The 16,995-nt window shown below is 43.5% G+C and overlaps 1 protein-coding gene across 1 annotated transcript in view; it reads left to right on the plus strand.

Annotated features, from left to right (window-relative positions):
• The first annotated feature begins 9,010 nt into the window (after positions 1-9,010).
• Positions 9,011-16,995, plus strand: part of slc44a1 (solute carrier family 44 member 1) — a 56,996-nt gene continuing 49,011 nt past the window's right edge. The window contains exons 1-2 of the mRNA XM_033018220.1: positions 9,011-9,428; positions 15,866-15,955. Of these exons, the coding sequence (XP_032874111.1) occupies positions 9,399-9,428; positions 15,866-15,955 (120 nt within the window). The 5' untranslated portion in view covers positions 9,011-9,398. The remainder of the gene's footprint in view (positions 9,429-15,865; positions 15,956-16,995) is intronic.

Genomic DNA, 16,995 nt, shown 5'->3' on the forward strand with positions numbered 1-16,995 from the left:
ATAACACAGTCTTCCCATATCTAGCTCGGCAATTATCTAGTTGGTGTCATGGCTCAAATAAACGGTCCATATACTGTTTTTTTATGCAGTACTACGCTTACACTAATGCAGATCAGTGTCTATTTCATTGATGGCAGTGCAACTTGGGCAATGAAAGTGAATGGCTTTGGGCTGATGGTGGATTTGTTTGACAGCAAAAAGGTTGATGCCTCCATGATATAGAACAGATAGAATTCCGACTAATGTGAGGCCTCCTACATGATTGCTTTGTGTCAGAGGAGTGGTCCATATTCAAGAACTCAACGGCCAATCTAAATGAATAGGATGTTGCCATTACAGTGAATCAGAAAGTGTCTATATGATTGAATGCCAAAGAAGTCAACTCGAATGTGGTTTAGGCACCATCAGTGAGGAAAGTGGACAGACGATATTTCCAGTCAGGACTCTTCTTCAGACTTGGCAGCAATACTTCCTCTGGCAACTCATTCCATAGACCCACTACCGTTGGAGTGAAAAGTTTGCACTTTGGGTTCCTATTAAACCTTCCCCCTCTCACCTTAAACCTATGCCTTCTGGTTCTCGATTCCCCTAGCCTTGGGATTAAGGCTCTGTGCGTTCACCCTATCTTCGGGTCGATGGTTGAAAGGGTCAAGAGCTTCAAATTCCTGGGCGTGCACATCTCTGAAGATCTTTCCTGGTCCGAGAACACTAATGCAATTTTCAAGAAAGCTCATCAGCGCCTCTACTTCCTGAGAAGATTACGGAGAGTCGGTTTGTCAAGGAAGACTCTCTCTAACTTCTACAGGTGCACAGTAGAGAACATGCTGACCGGTTGCATCATGGCTTGGTTCGGCAATTTGAGCGCCCTGGAGAGGAAAAGACTACAAAAAATAGTAAACACTGCCCAGTCCATCATCGACTCTGACCTTCCTTCCATCGAGGGGATTTATCGCAGTCGCTGGCAGTATTATCAAAGACCCACACCATCCTGGCCACACACTCATCTCCCTGCTACCTTCGGGTAGAAGGTACAGGAGCCTGAAGACTGCAACAACCAGGTTCAGGAATAGCTACTTCCCCACAGCCATCAGGCTATTAAACCTGGCTCGGACAAAACTCTGATTATTAATAACCCATTTCTGTTATTTGCACTTTATCAGTTTATTTATTCATGTGTGTATTTATTTATATCATGGTATATGGACACACTTATCTGTTTTGTAGTAAATGGCTACTATGTTCTGTGTGCTGAAGCAAAGCAAGAATTTCATTGTCCTATACAGGGACACATGACAATAAACTCACTTGAACTTGAGATTGAACTATCTATTCCCTCAATGGTCTTATATACCATAAAATATCAACTCCCCTTGCCCACTTGCCCAATCTCGCCCTTTGGTTTATGCCCTCAAATCCTGACAACATCCTAGTAAATCTTCTTGCACTCTTTCCAGCTTAATAGTATATTTCCCATAGCAAGGTGACCAAAGCAGACCACAATATTCCAAGTGCAGCTTCACTAGCACCTTGTGCAGCTTTAACATATCTTCCCAACCCTGACTGATGAAGGCCAGTGTGTCAAAAGCCTTCTTCACCACCTAACTACCTGTTACACGCTATCAGGGAACATAAGGCTATAACGGCATAAAGGCTATAATGTCCCAGTCCCACAAACCCATTTACGCCCTGGATTAATCTGTTTTACCTGTCAGGCCTTCTCTTGCATTGAAATAAATGCATTTAATAGTAAGATTAAACGAGAACTTACCAGTTTGAAGTTTGATCTTGATTTTATGAGGAGTTACGATGAGCGATTACGTGAAGAAGGGCCGTCCGTCTGCGTGCGCGTCAATCTTCAAAGTAGCGGTGTTAAATCACAGATAAAAAGAAGACCTGAGAATAGTAAGATTGTGAAGAAACTAGAACTTCCAGATTACCTTGATAGTATGAGGGTGAGAGCAGTGGGCATGTAATCGCTCATCGTAACTCCACATAAAATCAAGATCAAACTTCAAACTGGTAAGTTCTCGTTTAATCTTACTATTTTACTTCGGAGTCACGTGAGTGACTACGTGAAGATTTCAAAGCTCTGTGATTTTACGCCGGTTACGAATCCAGGCGTCACACCCTGAATAGATTGACCATGGATGAGTGTAATCATTAAAGCATTCAGACATTACGTAGTTAAGTAAAGACACTGATGCTTTAAACGAAAGAGAAAGTTTTTTTTTTTTTTTTTTTAAATAGTTACCCCTCCCAACCTTGGGGGAAACAGAACTTAAAATGGTACGTGCAAACACTCCCGGTCCGGTACTGGGTTTGTTATAAAACCGGTGGACCGTTTTTTCATTCGTCCATCCTGCAACCGCTAGGATGTCATCAAGGAGCACGTCCATTGCTCTTGCTGCCGACGTAGATGCAGCCCTGGTGGAGTGAGATTTAACGATATGAATGTTCACTCCTGCTACCGCCATTACCTCCTTTAACCATCTGGAGATGGTTTGAGTTGACACATTCTGATGTGGTTTTTTATGGCTGATGAGGACCGATTGTTCTGAGCCTCTGAGGTTCTCCGTAACTCTCAGATAGTGGTGTTAGTATGTTACCACACACAACCGTTGGTCCTCTGGATATGCGAAGAACTGGATCTTCATCCCTGGCATTCCGGCCTGCTCTGTTTTATCAGGTTCCTGATTACGAATGTTATGTTATTCATACTGGTGGTCATGTAGTCCAATCGTAGCTTTTGCAGTGTCTGGACTCTTTGTGCTGTTAGTAGTGTCATCAGCATACCACCTTCAGGGTTAGTTTTGATAATGATGAGGCCATAGGCGGTCCCCACTGTCGAAGTAGGGTTAGTACCACGCTCACATCCCATGTGTCCGTGTACCTTGGCCTTGGAGGTATTAAATTGTAAATTCCCTTCATAAATTTTGTTATAAAGGGGTGCGTTCCTATCGACTCGTGCCCTGCCCCCAGCATCAGATAGGGGGAGAGTGCGCCTCTGGCACTATAGATTGCACTATAACTTTGTTTATAGTCATAGTACAGAGTTGATAGGAACTCCAAGACATCCGTTATCCGAACTGTGTTGTATTTGTTCGGACAGTCCAATACCTTGAAATGGCCTCCTCAGAATCTGCAGACCAACAAGTTAATACGTTTATGTAGTGGATGATTGCTCCCTGTAACTGGGTTCACTAGGAGGTCCCTGCTCTTGGGTAAAGCCATAAATGGCTGGACTATAATTCCCAAAGTTTTTGGGGACCAGGCTTGAGTAGGCTAATCTGGCACTACCAAAATGCCTGTGGCTTAGTCTTGCTTGATTTTGGTCAAGCATCGGTTTGTGAGACAAAATGACAGAAAAGCATACATAAACATTCCTCCCCAATTGAGGGAGAAAGCATCCACTGCCTCTGCTCCTGGATCCGGCTCGCAGGACACATATCTGGGTAACTGATGGTTTAGTCTAGATGCAAACAGATCAATATCTAGTATGTGAAATTGTGTAGTTATTTCATTAAATACTGCTTGATTCAACATCCATTCTGTGTTATCATTACACATTTGTGATCTAGCATCTGTCTCCGTGTTATATCTACCTAGTAGATAGACCGCTGTAACCCAAATATCCCTCTCGATACACCAGTGCCAAATGATGTTTGACAATCTGTCGCAAGATACAGATTTTACACCACCCTTGTGTTATCAATCTGAATTTGAACATGCACAAGTTGCATGTTGCTACAGAAAGCCTTGAGCCCATATTGTGCCCCCAACAATTCTAGGTAATTGATTCCATGTTGTTGGGGAATTACAGACTCCTGCTCATTCCATTTGCCCCCACAGCTCTTGACTGTGTTAGTAGCTCCCCATCCTAAGCCGCTTGCATCGGTTTGAAGAACCACCGATGGCTTTTGAGCAAGATTTCTCTTGAGCTGTCTCACATTCGTTATCGACCATAGTAATTCAACAATGGCCTCTGCTGGCAATCCATAGGTTTGCCAATTTTGCCTGCATGGAATCTGAGTGCTCTTGCCTTTGCTCGCTGTAAATTCTGGTAATGCAAAGGCCCGTAACGTACAGCTGGAAATGCAGCTACTAATTTGCCAATTACACTCGCTGTTTGCCTGATAGATGGCTTGTATTTGACTATCAGGTCATAGCAGACTTTACTCAAATCTTGTTGTTTGCCCCTAGGCAAAGTCACCAACATATTTACTGTGTTTGATAGTAAATCCTAGGTAATCAATTACTCTGGTAGGTGTCAATTTTGATTTAACTGGATGAGGAAACCAAGTCTTTCAAACAGGGTTTTGGTTTGCTTTGACTGATGCTTCTGCCAATTCTTGGTGACTCCAAAAATGAAAATGTCATCCAAATATGCCATGACTATGTGGTTCTGAGACCTTAGTAGACCCAGAATTGGTTTCAGTAGTTTAGTCAATAGTCTAGGAGCTGATGTCAACTCATCTGGCAGCCATGTATTGCCATGATTGACCCATCCAGTTAAACTTCAAATATCTCCTGCTATTAGTGAATAGACACCGAATAGTATGCATCTTTGAGGTTGATGCATGCCATGTGACCATTTTTGGAAACCAACTGAGTTGCTGTTCCAAAATTGTCCATTTGAAATGTTTATATTGCACATATGTTTTGAGTTCCGTAAGATCCAGAATGATGCGGACCCCCCCCCATCTTTTCTCTCTTTTGAGAATATATTGGATATAAATTGGTGAGGTTCTGTATGTGACCTCTCAATGACATTTTTGTCAGATAAGTTCCAATCTCCTCCTGTATATCCATAGTTTCTTGTTGAGAGAACACCTATGTGCGAAAATTTGAATGTGTTGTGGGTGGTGATGAATTCAAAATGAATTCAATTTTGAACCCTTCTATACTGTGCAGTACAAACGGATCCGTTGTGACCCAACACCATTCTTTCAAAAAATATTTTAACCATCCTCCCACCAGTATGTGAGGCTTGTCTGGGGTATTCCCTAAGGAACTGGTTTGACTTACCTCTGACGTTACTGGCGGTATGGCGCTGGTTTTCGTTCGCGAGGTTTTGGAGGTTGAACTGGTGGTTGTTCTCTCCACATCCTCGCTGTGGGCCGGCTGGGCCCTGCCCCTAAAAAGACCTTGACTCCGGTGTGGGTCCTCCTCCAGTGCCTGGCCCTCTAGGCGTAAAACGCCGAGAGCTGTAAGGATGCATCCTTGGCGATGAACCCTTTTGGGTAACCTGACCTCTGATTATTAGGTGGATCGTTCTTGCCTCGTCGTCCAGATCCTGTACCTGTCTCAGCAGGTCTTCCCCGAACAGGTAGTTTGTGGGCTGGACATTGCTGGCTTTACACAGGACAGCGAACTTCGAGTTAATCGATGGTTTGATTGCATTCTTCTGAATATAATTAATCTCAAAGTGGGCATTACACAATAGTGCCATTGTGTCCTGTTCTCTGTCAGTGAGGAGTCCATCTTTCACTCCTCCTGTAAATGATGTGATGTTTCTTCCATATGTACTTCCCCTTCCAATGGGGAAGACATTGTGCTGCCCCATGTGCGAGGCTCCTGGCACGGTCTGCTGTGGAGACCCGTGCTGATACTGCTCCCTCCTTCGGAGCAGATCATTGTGGAGCAACTTCTCCATAAGTTGCTCCATGTGGGAGAGTCATCCTCGGACGCTCTCCGTTGAGGGAGGGTATCCCTCTTCCCCGGACTCATCCGAGTCAACGGGTCTGTCAGACTTGCGGGTGGTTTTACGTCCCGCCGGGACCACCACGGTGCTCTCCTCCCGCACCAAGTCTGCTGCTGCCGGTTCTGCTGCCAGCGGTAATGTCGGGGACAAAGACCGTCGCCCGCTACTGGGAATGTTGCGGTCTTCGGCAGCCGACTTCCCCGCGGACTGTCTCCTCGACATCTGGGCTCTGAAATTACAACAGCTTCAAGCCCGAAAAGAGCGCAGGTAAGTAAGTAACCCAATGGCTGGGAGGACGCAGTGCCTCTGCCAGTCCATTGTGCGCGTTGCATTCAGACGTAATGACGCGCACGCAGACGGACGGCCCTTCTTCACGTAGTCACTCACGTGACTCCGAAGTAAAATCCAACCGTGCTCCTGTTTGTCCTATCTACTGAACTTGATGTCATTGTCTTTTGTATCGACTTCAAGCTTCAACCCACCTCAATACCCGTATTGAATCCCATCTTCCTGCCAATCTAATTTAAATCCTTTCAACTTCCTGACCAATAGATTGTGATCAGTAAGGATAGGTGACAAAACATCCTCCACGATAATTCTTAACATCGGTGCTCCACAAGGCTGTCTTCTCAACCCCTATTCTACAGAATATGCACACAATTGTGGGGCCAAATTCTACTCTATTGCCATTTACACATTTACAAATAACACTACATTTGTGGGCTGGATCTCAAATAATGACGAGACAGAGTACAGGATGGAGATAGGAAGTTTAGTAACCTCTCCTCAATGTCAGCACAGCAAAAGAGCTGGTCAATGATTTTCACGAAGCAGTCTAAGTGAAATCATTGATGTCAGTGGTGCTTAAGTGGAAATTATCAAAACCTTAAATTTCCTAGCCATATTACCAACAATTTGGCCTAGTCCAACCATATTAACCCAACAGCCAAGATAGCATACCAATGCCTCTACTTTCCTAGAAGACTAAAGACATTCTGAAGGATTGATTAGCAATGCAGTTTTATTTGTATTATTGTTATTGTATATAAATGAGTGTTTTCCTCAGAGTCTCAACCCAAAACATCACCTATTCCCTTTCTCCAGAGATGCTGCCTGACCCACTGAGTTACTCCAGCATTTTGTGTCTATCTTTGGCGTAAACCAGCATCTGCAGGTCCTTCCCACATTGGAAAGTGATGAAAGCAGATTTGATGGACATGATAGTCAGGAGCATAGCAGGGAATGAGGAAGGATTGTTGGATAGCGAGAGTTCAAGGCATGCATATTCGTGTGTGAATAAAGGGCAAGGCAGGTGGGAGAAAGGAAGCCTGGATGACGAGAGAAACTGAGGCTCTGGTTATGAAAAAGAGGGAGGCATGGTGCAGGTATAGACAGCTGGGATCAAGAGTATCCATGGAGGGGTTTTAGGAACTGAGGAGCATACTTAAGAAGGAAGTCATATGGGCAAAAAGGGGGGAGGCGATAGCACTGGCGTAATATTAAGGGTCTCGACCCAAAAGGTCACCATTGAGAGCTGATATGAAGTCACCAGCAAAGCTACTGAATGGCAGAGAGTACAAAACAACCAAGCCATGCAAAATGCATCCTCCAGAAGACCAGGAGGAAGTCCGATAACGATTGACTGACGCTCAAACTGAACAAAGCCAGTATTTCAACAGACATGCCAAAATACTGCCAGAACTGCTGAGAAGATGGAATGTTCATGCCCAGGTTCCAGATCTGAAAAGATGAATACTTGCAAAGGTTGTTGGAGAAGCTGAGACTCCCAGGTTTGAAATGGAGACTGGGAAGCAGTTAAGAAGGACCAGGGGCCACATCCAGCAAACACCTGACCTGGTAAACCAGAGATGTTCGCCATCAACACACACAACACTTGCAACCGTATTGACAACATGAGGCACAACACCAACATTGCCACTAAACACACAATCTGTGATATCACCAGATTTCAAGACAAAAGAGTTAACAGACGATGACCACTGAGCTGGCACAAATACCAGATCTACAAGAAGCAGAAAGAACATAAAACCACCAGTCAGATACTGTGAGGCAGATTACATAAAAAGACAGAGTTAAGACATTAGAACTGGATACAATTAATTTGACGACCAAAACTGTTATACTTTACAAGGTACACAAAAAAGCTGGAGAAACTCAGCGGGTGCAGCAGCATCTATGGAGCGAAGGAAATAGGCAACATTTCGGGCCGAAACCCTTCTTCAGACTTGTTATACTTTACAATTTGTTTGTCCAGCACAGATTATTTTAAATGGAAACATTTTGTTTGAGGTGGGGATGTTTTACTGTCATAATTGAAACTATGTGTTGTTACATGGAAACTATGTACATGTGATCAAGAGAGCAGGAACAGATGCAGAATGAGAAGCTTGTAGAAGCCATTAATAGTTGGAATGATTAAACAAGAACTACAACACAAATTGCTGTCTTCATTCATTTTATACATGGACTTCAAGACAACAAAGCATTACAACATCTGCCAACATTTTATAGATTCTAGAATGGTTCCTGTAAACTGGATGGATATAAATATGACTTTGCAATGTAAGCAAGAAAAGAAAGAGATCTGTTACTAAATAAAATTGCTGGGGGAACCTAGCGACTCAAGCAGTGGATGGGAAAGCAGGGGGATGGTCAACATTTTGGCTCAATACTCTGCATCAGGACTCCAAACAAACATGTAATCCTGTGGTTGGTAGCGGGCGTTTCTCAGTTAGCGAAGGGTTCTGTTTTTACAGCTGTTCATAGATTGGTTTTGTCTGTAAATCAGAAAACACACAAAAAGTTTCAATATGGTAACCATACTTCCACATCCTTGTAAAGAATGGCATGAAAAGACCGATGAGAAAGTACAATATTGAAAGTGGAGAGAGGAAAGTTTGTAGGAATGAATGTAGGTGCATTTTAATTTGTATTTTATATTATTGGAGCTGGATTATGTGATGGACTGGGCTACATCCACAACTCTCTGCAATGGGGGACTGTTAGACGTGGACAGTGTGAAGTTGTTACAGGGAGACACCAACAAAGAGAGTAGAGCAAGATCTTTGAACACCAGTGGCAGGAAAGTGGTTGGAAGGGAGCACCAGAGCAGAGGACGGTAGACATAAAATGCTGGAGTAACTCAGCGGGACAGGCAGCATCACATAATATTGACGCTGTTGCTGCCTGTCCAGCTGAGTTACTCCAGCATTTCTGTGTCTATCTTCGGTGTGTGAACCAGCATCTGCGGTTCCTTCCTGCACAATATGAAGAGGAGGGGACTGGTTCGAGGGAGACACCAGTGGATGGGGACTGGTTCTGCTGTGGGGAGTTGTTAGACGGTAACGCCAGTGGTGGGGGAAGTGATTAGAGCAAGGATACTAGAGGAGTTCTTTGGATTAGAGGGAGGCGCCGGCTCTCGCCTTTCCTTCTCCACCACCGGCACTCGCCCTCCTGCAGCGCTGTTAACAGCGGCAACAACAACCAGCACCGCCCTCCCCTTCACCCCCGGGACTCGCCCTCCTGCAGCGCTGTTGGTAGCAGCAGCAGCAGCAGCAGCAACAACCAAAGATTATAGAGCAGAGCAGAGCTCTATAATCTTTGGCAGCAGCAACAACAACAACTAGCGGCGGCCTCTTCTCCGGGGACCCGGCGGCGACGCTGCTGCTGCCCAGCCATGGGGTGCTGCGGGTGCGGCGGCGAGGAGGTGAGTGAGAGTGTGCATGTGTTTATTCCTCTCCTGTCCTGTCCACTGTGTAGGAAGGAACTGCAGATGCTGGGTTAAATGCAGATGTTGTTTTCTTTTGGTGTGCTGACCCTGATCAGCAGTGGGGGCAATTATGTGAACGATAATCTGGAATGTTTTCAGGCAAAGATAGCCACAAAAAGCTTGAGAAACTCAGCATCTCTGGAGAGAAGGAATAGGCGAGATTTCGGGTCGAGACCTTTCTTCAGAGTCAGGAGAGAGGGAGACAGATATATAGAGAGATATGAAACAAATCAATGAAAGGTAGGCAAAGAAAACTAACGACAATCAAGAAAGCAGGCCATCGTGTTTGTTGGCGGGTTCACCCTTCCGCTTGCATTTTTCATTTTAAACATCGCACTTTTTCTGTGCAAAACAAAACATCGTTAGAACATTTCCTACTCCTGTTTACAAGCTGGGTGTTAATGTACGCGAGGATTTTATTTCACTTGTCCGACACCTGCTTCCACGAATAATACCCTTGCTGAATCTTTAATTACAGAGGAGATCAACGCGTCTCTGTATGGATTATACTTAAGTAATTTCATCCCCCACTTGTGGTTTACACTTCGGGACTGTGGTGGTTTCATTCCATTTCATTTGTAGGTGGATGTTTTCTGCGAATGTGCTGTTTAGGGATTTTAATGGTCTAATTAAATCCAGTTAAATTGTAGCTTGGGATAAATTCTTCAATATTATTTTAAGGGTATAAATGCATGTTTTTGATTTATTCAAAGACTGGTCTGTTGCTTGAGAAGCTCCTCAAAATAGAACCGACAGTGCCAGCGTTGGTTTTGTTGTGAGGGAATTGAATAGCGAGTTTCATCGAATGAAAGGGGCATTTTATTTTAATTTTGCCAGCAAAAGGTCATTGTTTTGTGGAAGCACTATTGCAAAGATGAGAATGCTGGGTTTATTTGTGCAATCTGTTTTTGCACTTGAGCATTGTTTTAAGTGTTAGTATTGTTCACTTTCTTAACCATAACAACAACAATTATTGCGAAGATTAGTTGATCAGACAGAATGCCATTCTTTGATGCAGTAAAGCAAAGTTAATCTTTATTTTACGACCAATTTAAAATTTGGGTTTTGTATTTGTGCAAAGTGTTTTGTGGAAAAAGCTGATCTATTTACATCTATCCATGTACAATTATCCATGCATCTCTAAACTAAACTATTCTGTTGAATTTGCACTTCAGTGTGTTGAAATGTGATGCAGCACTCACAATTGTAGCTTTAATATGCAGGTAGATATTGGGTATACCTTAAAAAAACCCCCAGTGATTTTGTAATAACACTTAAAATACAACATTGCAAAACAGATTCTGAAGAAGGGTCTCGACCCGAAACGTCTCCCATTCCTTCTCTCCAGAGATGCTGCCTGTCCTGCTGAGTTACTCCAGCATTTTGTGTCTACCTTCGATTGCAAAACAGATTCTGGGTGTGGGATTTTAAGTCATTTGAACTACAGTATTTGTTTATACTGTAGTTCAAATGACTTAAAATACCATTACTTGATTTTTGTTTAAATGCAAGAAGCACACGGGCTGCACAATGGCACAGCTGGTTGAGCTTCTGCCTCGCAGCACCTAAGACCTGGGTTTGATCATGGCCTTGTGTACTGTCTGTTTGGAGTTTGCTTGTTTTCCCTCTGATGCTGTGAGTTTCCCCCAGGTGCTCTGATTTCCTCCCACATTGGTCTCTCTAACCGGCCCCTAGTATGTGGGATAACAGAACTAGTGCAAAAGGGTGATCATTGGTTGGCGTCGACTTGGTGGGCCAAAGGGCCTGTTTCAATGCTGTGGTGGTGGCCTGTCGTAGATGACGATAGCATGGTTGCACAGTCTCATGTCTGGTGAGATCGAGTGTGGCTCACGAGTCTGATGTGTGCGCCACACACGCGTGAGCGATGGGGGCTCATGAAGGCCGCTGTGGGGCGATTTAAGTCTGCAGCCTTCCTCCTGTCTCTGATACTAACGAGTCGGCTTCGGCGATTGTCTTGGAAACTGTTGACCGCCTTCCTAGTGGTTGTATGCCAGCCAGTCCTGCCACTGTCACGGGTTTCCAGTTCTTTTGGGGCTAGGCCTGCATGTTGAAGGAGGCCCTTGATACAGTCTTTGAACGCCCTGGGGGCCCTAAGTTCCTTTGACCCTGTGACAGAACTCTGACAGTTGATGAGGCATGTGGGATTCATCCATCCTGATTCCATGGCCTGTCCATCGAAGCTGGGCGTTTATGATCATTACTTTGATGCTTGTGAAGCCAGACTGGTCCAGCACTTCCACGTTAGTCACCCTGTTTTGCCAGCGAATGCTCATGATGGACCGCAGAGAGCACATGTGGAATTTCTCACGTTGGTGAATGTGTTTCCTGTACAGGGTTCATGTTTCACATCCATACAGCAAACTGGAGAGCACTGCAGCTTTGTAGACTTGAAGTGAGTCGATGAAGTGCTTGATTGGCCTTGCTGATTGTGGTTGATATTTCCTTGTCCAGCGAGCCATCAGAGGATCTCAAGCTGCCCAAGTAATTGAAAGCGTCAACTGTTTTCAGCTATGTGTTGTCAATATGTACACCTGTTGGTGGTGCTGAAGAGCCTGGGACTGGTTGGTGGAAGACTTCTGTCTTACTGAGACTAGCTGCAGTTCCCAGGTCGCCTGCGAGCCCTGGGACTAGTTGCAGTTCCACTGTCCGATCCCGGTGGCCGCTCGCAGCCACCCAAGCTACTGAGTGAGTTGCTGGCATGACCCCGACCCTCTCATCCTCAACACTTGCTCTCCCTGCAACTTTACCCCTAGCGGCCCAGCCATGCTGACCCAGGCCAGACTCCCCACACACTGTGGAAGTAACTCTTCCCCCCCCCAGCGGTGCTGTCCTTTTACAGCCACTGTACTGATGGATAGCCAAGTCTAACTTTCTTGGCTAACAATCTAACCTTCGGCCTCCAAGACGCAGGTAAATTTTCGGGCCTTATATTAGGGTAAAAAATAGCATCTTCATTGCCGGGAAACACGGTAATTACAAGGCAAGATCAAGACTATAAATTGGGCAAAAAGATGGTGGATTATTATTGTTGTAAACCTGAGTTAATACAGACTAGTTAAACAAAAGTTGTCAATCATAGATCATTGTTTTGAATGGGTAAAGCTAAGTAACCTGAGAGTCGAAAGGGATTTAAGCATTTAGATTCAAAATAAACTGAATAGGACTGTCTCTAATGGTTGAAGTGCTGAGTATTTTATAGAACAGAAGTTGAAAACTGAGATGTAATTGTGAACTAAGTTCCCCTTTGGAGCAAGATATGTAAATTATCTTTGCACACTGCACAAAGGACTTTAAAGCATACAAAGTACATGATTGTAGGTTAATTGGCTTCTGTACAAGTTGTCCCTAGTATGTAGGGCAGTACCAGTGTGCGGATGATCGCTGGTCAGCTTGGACTCAATGGGCCAAAGGCCTGTTTCCACACTACAAAAATAAACTGTTCAAGAACTTAAAGGCAGATACTCTATACACAATGTGGTATGTTAAGATACAACGAGGCTCAGCAAATACTGGTGCAGTTTCCATAAGAGCTGAAGAACAAGTAACAACTAAGGGTGGGGAAGAAAAAAAGGGACCTTTTCCAGGATTTGAAGGCTCAGGAACAAAATAACATAGATTCAAGAAGAACTGCGAATGGTTTAAGGATGGAGGTCAGAGGAAACATTGAGACCACAGAATAATCCGGGAATTGGTTAACCCTGTAATTAAAAGAAAAAGATATTTGTAGGAATGGGAAATAAAAGATTTTGTAAATAATATGGGTATATGGTATTATATCTCCACATTTGGGTGCCCCAACGATTTATATTTATTTTTTCCATCATCCTCGGTTCAAGAGCTTTTCTGCATTATCTGTTTTTTCTGGACCAACAAAGGTCATGGCCTCCAGAGATGCTGCCTGTCTCACTGAATTACTCCAGCATTTTGTGCCTACCGGCACCTACTGTTCCTTCCTACACGCTAAAATATATATCATGAGTTCAACCTACTGCAAATATCAGAGTGGTCACTGCTCAACCCTGGCGTCATCCCCGGTGCCACAAGGACTTTGAAGGCCATCTTGACTTCGGCACGGACTAGAAGGGTCGAGATGGCCTGTTTCCGTGCTGTAATTGTTATATGGTTATTATATGGTTAACATATATGGGCAACCAACCAAACAATAACCATATAACCATATAACAATTACAGCACGGAAACAGGCCATCTCGACCCTTCTAGTCCGTGCCGAACACGTATTCTCCCCTAGTCCCATACACCTGCGTTCAGACCATAACCCTCCATTCCTTTCCCGTCCATATAACTATCCAATTTATTTTTAAATGATAAAAACGAACCTGCCTCCACCACCTTCACTGGAAGCTCATTCCACACAGCCACCACTCTCTGAGTAAAGAAGTTCCCCCTCATGTTACCCCTAAACTTCTGTCCCTTAATTCTCAAGTCATGTCCCCTTGTTTGAATCTTCCCTACTCTCAGTGGGAAAAGCTTATCCACGTCAACTCTGTCTATCCCTCTCATCATTTTAAAGACCTCTATCAAGTCCCCCCTTAACCTTCTGCGCTCCAAAGAATAAAGCCCTAACTTGTTCAACCTTTCTCTGTAACTTAGTTGCTGAAACCCAGGCAACATTCTAGTAAATATCCTCTGTACGCTCTCTATTTTGTTGACATCCTTCCTATAATTAGGCGACCAAAATTGTACACCATACTCCAGAATTGGCCTCACCAATGCCTTGTACAATTTTAACATTACATCCCAACTTCTATACTCAATGCTCTGATTTATAAAGGCCAGCACACCAAAAGCTTTCTTTACCACCAATGCGCAAACAAATTCTGGAATTCTATGGAGCAAAGGGCCTGTCCCACTGACGCGACCTTTACAGGCGACTGCCGGCACCTGTGATAGGTTGCCAAAATTTTAAACATTTTGAAAATTCAGCAGCGACCAGAACGACCTGACGACTCTTTGGAGACTTCTCACGACCATACAGGCTGTATGGTCGTGAGAGGTCTCCTATGGTTATGAGAGGTCACTCGCAACATGTCGTCAGGGGTCGCCTGTATGTTCGTGAGACGTCTCCTATGGTCGTGAGAGGTCTCCAAAGAGTTGTAGCGTCTTTCTGGTCGCCGCTGAATTTTCAACATGTTGAAAATTTCGGCGACCTATCACGGGTGCCAGCAGTCGCCTGTAAAGGTCGCATAAGTGGGACAGGCCCTTTAGATGCCAGAGGAGGCAGGTACTGTAACAACTTTTAGAAGACATTTAAACAGGTAAATGGATAGAAATGGCTTAAAGGGATATGTGCCAATGGTGGCGAGGTGGGACTATTGAGGATGGGACATTTTGGTTGGGATGGGCTAGTTGGGCCGAATACTTGTTTCTGCACTTCATAACTCAATCTGACATGAGGTGAAGATGAGGACAACAACTACCAGCTACCTGCACTTACCTTATAGTTAAATGGTGCTTTATATAACTATTCAAATTGGAGTCCTATCCTAGAAAATTGTGACTGTAGAAGATGTACAACAAAATGTTTTTTTACTTCTTTGATGGGGTTTTGCCATCAATAACATGAGGCATTTTCTGTCAAATACAATGAGCAATTGATAATGCAAGTCTCTCCCAGAGTGGTGAGGGAGACCTTTTGGTAACTTCGTTTTTCATGCAGACGATTTTCCCCGCTGTTTTGAAGCTAGGGTAACTGAGGATGACTGTTTGGAAGTATGCCATACCATGTTAATTTTAGTTCCACGAGCATTAGAGAAAATGTTAACTCAATAAATGAGTTAACTGAGTGCATTCACAAGCACTGAGGAAGTACAGATGAATTGTTATTGATGGTAAAACTAACCACCAAAGGAGTGGAAAAATAATTTGTTGTATGTCTTCTGCAGGTCAATTTTCTGAGATATGACTCCAGCTAGAATAGTTCTGTAAAGCACCATAGAATTATTAAAATTGGTGCAGGGAAGTAGGTTTCAGGTCTGGCAACCTTACTGGCAGAACCTGTTTGTTTATTCTGTAATTTGGCCATCGTTTTAAGATGTTTGTGGCAAAGTAAAAACATTAAGTATGGTTTGATTTCCCCAAATATGTTCTGGGATGTAACACTCAGGCACAAAGCTGTAAATAACACTTTCATTTTGGGGTCTCGCTATTTCAAATTAGTGATTGTTTTTTTAGCTAAAATTCACACTATTGAGGTCCTACAATAGAGAAGTTATTCAAGATTCTTTTTTTCCATTTAAATAATTGCAGATCTGTTAAACTTGAGCAAATGGTTTGTGATGTTGCACTCTAAGAGAACAGTCTTGTTTATATCTGCTTATTTATTTGTTCTTAAGGGCTCAGATCGACAATGGAAGCCTCTGGAACAACGCAGCTGCACGGATGTACTGTGGCTACTGATATTTATTCTGTTCTGTGTTGGCATGGTAAGTTTTCCTTCATTTTTGTTGTAGGAATTTGTTTATCAATATTATTTTGCGGGCCCATGTTGTGCAAATAGCTAGAATATATGGGTTGCAGCGGCACATAGAGAGATTTATGGCTCTAAACAGCAAGATAATTGCTAGTGACTGTTTTACAGTTGGGTCATCTAAGGGGGGTGAATGTGAGGCGAATGGTTTATGCAAGCAGCAATATATTTTCCCAGGAGACACAAGAAACAGCAAAGGCGAGAGAGATGTCAGAAATTGTCCAAGTGAACTTGAGAGCAGGTTGGAAATTAGTGGTAAAGTTGATGAAATCCATGAGTCCTGCTGGGGACAATCCCGAAACTTTTGTTGATATAACCGGGAAGAGTTGAGAAATGCTGTGGGGGTATGTGTGTTCAATGTAGTTAACAAAAAGACAGGCATAGTTGGAGCCCATGCGAATGCCCATGGCTACATTTTTGGCTTGAAGCAAGTAGAGGAGACAAAGGAGAAATAATGGTTGAGGTCAAGTTCCACCAGATAGGAGAGTAGTAATAGATGGCAGCTGATTGAGTCTCTGCTCAAGGAAGAACCAGAGGGCCCCAAGATCTTCCTGGTATGGAATGAAGGTGCAGGGTCTGAAAAAAGTGTGTAATCTCAAAACATCACCTGTCTGTTTCCTCCCCAGATGCTGCTTAACCTGCTAAGTACCTCCAGCACTTTCTCAACACATTTTCCTCATATTATTCAAATATATTATTCAATTATCCAACATATTATTCTGTGAAAAATCATAATTGACACACACTGTTGTCGAAACGAGAAAGTATAAATTGGCATCTGTAATACAGTGTAATTGCGTGCAGAGAGCATTACAATGGGAAGGACAAATTGGTGGGTTTTAGAGCGATTAGAGTAAAACTTAAAAAAACCTTTCTCCAACAATACAATTTTGAAGGAATCAAAATAATTTTTAAAGTTGATTTATTTTACAGTTATGTGTAGTGTTGGCAATAATTATGATTTATGAGAATTGTGTAAACGCATGATAAATCACT

Source organism: Amblyraja radiata, chromosome 3 (assembly GCF_010909765.2).
Source record: "Amblyraja radiata isolate CabotCenter1 chromosome 3, sAmbRad1.1.pri, whole genome shotgun sequence".
Lineage (NCBI taxonomy): Eukaryota > Metazoa > Chordata > Chondrichthyes > Rajiformes > Rajidae > Amblyraja > Amblyraja radiata.